The sequence below is a fragment of the Salarias fasciatus genome, chromosome 22 (genome assembly GCF_902148845.1).
Source record: "Salarias fasciatus chromosome 22, fSalaFa1.1, whole genome shotgun sequence".
Lineage (NCBI taxonomy): Eukaryota > Metazoa > Chordata > Actinopteri > Blenniiformes > Blenniidae > Salarias > Salarias fasciatus.
Genome location: NC_043765.1, coordinates 20783824 through 20789823, shown reverse-complemented (window position 1 = coordinate 20789823; position 6000 = coordinate 20783824). Strand labels below are relative to the sequence as shown.

The window sequence follows — 6000 nt, the reverse complement described above, 5'->3', positions numbered from 1 at the left end:
CACACTCCAGCTGAATCCACAGTCTCAATCAGTACAAAGGTGTTTGTGCTGAAAGCTTTTAGGGGCACTTTGTGAGCTTTAAATAGTGCACTTAGCATTTGTTTGCAGTTCAAATCATTAATTTGCTCTGTGTTTTTTCCTTCCTCATATGTAAATTGCCTGCGTGGTGATGATGACAAGATCCAGATGAGATCTGTTGTTGGCCGTTAGCGTGCTCACGTGAATCGGGAAACAGACGTGTGAAGACGGTAAACAGACGGAAGCAGCTTGTAAGACAACGCTGCCTGCCTGGATGACACTTTAAATTCCTCATCCCGTCTACATCCTAACAAGAAACTGCTTCTTTTGGTCACCGTGGCTGTTTTAATTCAGTGCACTGCTCCGTATGATCCGACGGATCTCATCAGTTCATCAGCATCCTGTGGAAGCGAAGAGCCCACATGGTGGTAGCAGCAGGCCGAGGCGCATGTAGGCGAGCGCCGACACTTGATTATAATTGGGTTGTCTCTGCGAGGTCCAAGCTTTCACATCCCATCAGGACAAATGGCCGAGGAGAGAGTTAACGCTGGGCGACTGCTGCTTCGCGGTGGCGCTGCGGTACGACTCCCACATCCACCGAGAGGCGCGAATATAAAGACACAACGATCGCTGCCACATTAAGTCAGGCACTGAACAGAAACACATGATCCTTTGAATAATAATAATCAAGAAGATGAAGAACACAAAAGCAGCCCAGATGAGCAACGCCATTGAAAATATCTGTAACCTTTGCTTTCTAAAGCCTCACTGAGGCCACGATCTGCTCGTATCAGAGGGTTAGGAGCTGAAAAGCATTGATTAACCCGAGAGTTACACAAAACTTCAACTGTTGTGCAGATTACAGCAACCAGTGGGGAAATGTGGAGCATCGTAGCTTAAAAGAAAACACATCTAGCAGCATAATCAGTTTGTAGCTGATCCACTTTAGTCTGTTGAATTGATCATGACAGGCTGTCTGTTCCTATCAGACAAATCTGATAAGTCAAAGTTTCAGTGCAGCCTCAACAAGTCCGAGTCAGACTCCGTCATTTTTCATTAAACGCTGTGATCACAGATGGAATAACTGCTGGAGCAGAAACCACCAGGCTCAGGTATGAAAGCCACGGATCTGATCAGTGCTGATGTTCTCCAGGAACCCCCACCGGCCCCCAGGTTTATCACACACACACTCACACACACACACCTACAGGAAACTTTAAAGTCTCCATTTATGTTCCGTTAGAGGAAACCCACACAAGCACAGGGGGAAACACGCAAACTCCAAAAGCGCCGTTATTAATTGGTGATTCAGAAAATGTTTCTTTCCTTGTAAATTGCTAAATCCTCCATTTGCTTTCAAAGCAGGCGAAGAAGCTCCGAATTGGAAGCCGGCGTTCACCTTAGAGCAACATTTCAGCTCTCTCAAGAATAATAAAACGTTAAATCAAATGAAAATGAGCAAAACAAAAACTTAACCAATATCTGATGCCGAGGCTTCGGGTGAATTTCAAGGGGGGAAGCCGCGCCGCGCAGACCTCCGCAGGCCCACAACGAAATAAATTAATCGGCGTATTCATCGTGACTGAGCTGTCTTTAAGTGGTGTTATCATCACAGTGAGACTTAAAAAAAACAGCCAACAATCATTTCATCATGTTCTTCGGGGCTGCAGTGGAAACTGTTCATTATCTACAAACACCGTGCAGTGGAATTCATATGCAAAAAACATTTTGGTTTTTCTACTTAACACCTGCTGTTGGTTTCAAATTCTCATTTAACAAAAGTGGGCAGATGGTGTAAAGAAATCACTGCAAATGTTCATTGCAGCTCAGGAGTCGCCGACACCGATGCTGCATTTCCGGGTAACACGTCTGCTCTGCAGCCTCACGGCCGGGTCGCCGGTTCAGTCACCGGGTAAACACAGAGATGTTGAATCAGGCACAGCGGAGGACTCCAGGGTCCCTCAGCAGGACATTTCTCTTCACGCCCTCCGTTAATCAGCAGATTCTGATCCCCCTCCCCAGCTGCTTCATCCTGGAATCATTGCAAACTGTGCCTCTTCTTTTTTTTTTTTTGTTTTTTTTTTTTTTTTCTGTTATGCAGGGAGTTGATTAATGAGGAGGGAGGCATTTTGATCGTCTGAACCGGAGCAGGGTAGATTATCCCTGCAGTTTAGGTTACCATGGTGACACCTCTATTAAAAGTGAGCCCCAAATGCTGAGATGAAGTGCAAAGCTTTTTCATAATCACACAAAAAAAAAAAAACCTCAGACATGTTTACAATTCAAACAGGAAAATAAAAAACTTGGAGTTGCACCTTTAAGGAGTTTATGTCAGTTTTACGTGATAATTCAGCAAAGTTGAATCACAAAGATGCAAAAGGAGATTGTACAGACAAACATAAGTCAACAGCATCGGGAAGCCTCATAATTATTCAGAACAGCATCTACACACACATCTGACGAAATCTTCATAGGCAGACATTAAAGATATCATTCAAAGTAACAGGCACTTCTGACATTAACATCTGGGTGAGTTTATGCATTTCAATCAAACAGGACAGATTGAAATATGTTAAAAAGACGCTCTCAAAACAAACCCCCCTCCATGAGTCAATCCAGTTTGAAAGAAAAAGGCTTTGATATCACATGAAAACCAAAATGAACCCTGAACCGAGTCACAAGCGACAACACCGGACTCCGGGAGCTTCTGCTGCTCTTACAATCAAACACAGCGTGGACACCATGGGCTGGATTAAAAAAGAAAAGGACACGGTTCACTCAAACTCTGGGAGCAGTTGACACAGATCTCAATCAGCCTGACAGAAAAAAAGAAAAAAAGAACAGGTCCCACCACATTTTCTTCATGTGCTGGTGTGACGATCGAGCCTTAAAGGCAGAAATAAACCCTGCTTGTTGCATTCAGGGTTCAGCTCCGACGCCGAGATGAAGTCTAAACCACAAAAAGGGATCAGGAAATAAGACAAGAGGAGAAATAAACGGTCCATGGCAGTGTGAGACGGATGTGTAAAGCTTTTACAAGACTACATTCAGTGGAGCGTTCGGGGGCTACAAACAGCTACTTCAGTCTGAGCTCAATAACATCATGATCGCTAAGGCTGGGGACTTTTTATTTAAGGCAATAACATCATGATAGTGCAGCCGATAACTGCATATTGGAGTGAAGGTGACACTATTGTCATACAAACACACAGATTAAAAGTGAATGCAGGTAAGTTTTAGTGATCTTTAAATGTTTTCTAATCGCTTGTCACGGTTGTATTTTCATCCAATATTTACTTTCCTGTTTCTGTCAACTCCCGGCTGCTTCAGTTGGTTTTGGCATCTGAGTTCTGTTTGCTGTTTTTTTTTTTTTTTTTGCTGGGAGGCGTCAGAACCATCACCAGCAGGAGGAGGATGAGTGTTGTTCTCTTTTACCCTCATATTCCAAAAGATCCAGTCTGGTGACAGTATCCAACACTCTGCAAGAAAACTACTCATCTGCTGCACTATGATGAACTCCTAAAAACACGGATAGAAAATCACCCATGTTTGAAATGTGTGGTCCATGTGAATGAAGGTGAGTGAAAAGGCTTGCTATAGGTCGCACGTGGACGGTGTGACAGAGGAAGCGGTCAGTCAGTCAGTCAGTCCGCTCCGGGCTCGCTCCGGACCTCCTCCACGCTGCTGAAGTGAGCGGCCAGCTCCTGCAGCACGGCCGCCCGGCCCAGGTGGTCGTTCCTCCTCTTCTCCATGATCATGTCCTCCAAACTCTGGAACTCCAGCACGTGCGCGTGCTTGTCCGACACGAGGATCTTCAGCCGGTACGGCTGCTTGCCTATCCGGATCTCGCCCCCCATCTTGAACTCCCTCTTCCCGAACCGGCACCAGGCCGCGAAGCACTCGGAGTTCCTCCAGCTGAGCTCGCGCTCCTTCAGCCCCACCTGCTCCATGGCGTTCTGCACCACCACGTCCGCGCCCAGCGCTTTGAACTTGTACAGCTCGTTGACCACCCGGCACCTCCGGCCCTGGCCCGCGTCCGTCAGGAAGCTGTTCTTCACCTCGGCGCGGTGCAGGTGCACCACCTGGAAGTCCCCCACGTACACGGCCCAGTGCGGGTACTGGCCCGTGGCCACGAACTCCACCAGGTCCCCCGCCTTGCATTTGTTGAGCAGGTTCTCCGGGGAGTAAACTTCCAGGCTGGCGCACTTGGCGCTCTTCTCGTAGATGCACTCGTCCCGGTTGTAGACGGCGCACTCCACCTCGTCCCTGCGGTCGTAGTGCTTCTCTTCCTGGTTGGGGTCCCGCTCCGAGCCGTCGGCCGCGCAGCCGTCCTCCAGCTCGTCGTCGTCGTTGGAGAATATGTAGGAGACGCCGATGCGCGGTCCGTCCTCCGCGTCCGCGCCGTTGGGGTCCACCGTGGGAACTTCGGCGTAACTTAAATGCGACAGCCGGTCCATCTGGTTCCCCATGCCGCCGCCGCCGCCGCTCACCTGCTCGGCAGCCCCGTGGTTTAATGCGATCCGACCCCGGGAGCCGCTACCGGCCGCCAGACATCACCGCCGCCGCCGCCGCCATCCGCCCGCACGCACGCACGCAGACGCGCTGACCATACAATTTACGCACATGGACTGCTGCCGCTTCACGAGCGCTCCGGCGGCGTTTCACTGCCCCATCAACAAGTGGAGGGAGGAGGAGGAGGAGGAGGAGGAGGAGGAGGAGGAGACCTGCCAGCAGAGAGATCCTCCAGACTCACCTGCTGTTTCCCTGCGTAAAGTTTCGAGCACCGGAGGCTGAAACCCAAATCCTCCTCTCTCTATCCCTCTCTCTCTTTCCTTCTCACACACACTCTCTCACACACACAGTGCTACACACACGGCTGCAGCTCTGACACTGGCTGTGCAGCTCAGACCTGCGACTCTCTTAACACACTGCGCCGCTTTTAAAGCGGAAGTGCGCGTAATTTCCATCGCTGCGTGTTTAATATCCGCTCCTCTTCTCCGGAGAGGAAACTTTACCGAGGATGCTTCACAGAAATGTCTCTGCTCGAAAGAAAAAAAAGAAAAAAAGCTGTTTTGTATTTTTATAGTTTCACTGGAATGCATTCTAGTGAATTACAAACGAAAATGATGTTTCATTTCATTTTGTGGAAAGTCATCTTCTGTATTTCATTTCCTTTGTGTTTGTATCTGTGTGCATTATCTTAAACTCTGTTTTTATTTCATCCTATCATGGGAGTGATATGCCTAAATGTTTATAATACTACTGTTTTAGTTTTATTGCAAAGTGAATTATCATGATATATCCAATTTACCTGACCTTGTATTTTCCTCAGCTTCTTTCTTTTCACTTTAATTTATACATGAATATAAATCTAAGCGGCTGCAGAGTGGCACAGTGGTCATCGCCTCTCAGCTACAAGGTTGTGTCACCTGTCGAGCGTGCATTTCTAGTTTTAATTTTCTTGCATTTTGATGACTCAGTGAGCAGACACACCCTGATCCAGGTGATTCTAGAGTGAAGTGGACGGAGAGGTTTGTACTGTTCTGGCCAGCCGTCTGTCCCTGAATGAACTGATCTTGTTGATTTTGCCAGCTCTTCCTCTCCCGGTGGGATCATAATGCCTCCGTTACATCTGTAGCGGCTCATGGACCTGCCTGGACTCGCTTTCCGTTATGGGCTATTTTCTCACCACTGTATCCCACCGGCAGAGGAGGAGGGGGGCAGATATGCTCAGCGCGGCCCAAAATGACACACGCTGCAGCGGCGAGGAGGGCTTGATGACACCTGTCCTTCAGGCAGGGTGACCGAGAAGGTGAGGGCTGTGAAAAGAAGCTGATGTCCATCTCAGCAAGAGGCTTTGTTGAGTCTCAGTTTGACCCGAGCGCCGAGAGGAGAGCCAATCGATCACAGCAGAGTCCAACGCTTCAGCAGGTTTTGTGTTTTAAAACAGGGCAGAAAAGACTTCGCCGAACACAAAGGACT

At 48.4% G+C, this 6000-nt stretch overlaps 1 protein-coding gene across 1 annotated transcript; it reads right to left on the bottom strand.

Moving 5' to 3' along the window:
* Window positions 1-3343: 3343 nt before the first annotated feature.
* On the bottom strand, window positions 3344-4920 carry lratd2a (LRAT domain containing 2a). The gene has a single exon (XM_030121275.1). It carries the CDS (start codon window positions 4485-4487, stop codon window positions 3663-3665), a length of 825 nt encoding a protein of 274 aa, XP_029977135.1. The 5' UTR covers window positions 4488-4920; the 3' UTR covers window positions 3344-3662.
* Window positions 4921-6000: the final 1080 nt, after the last annotated feature.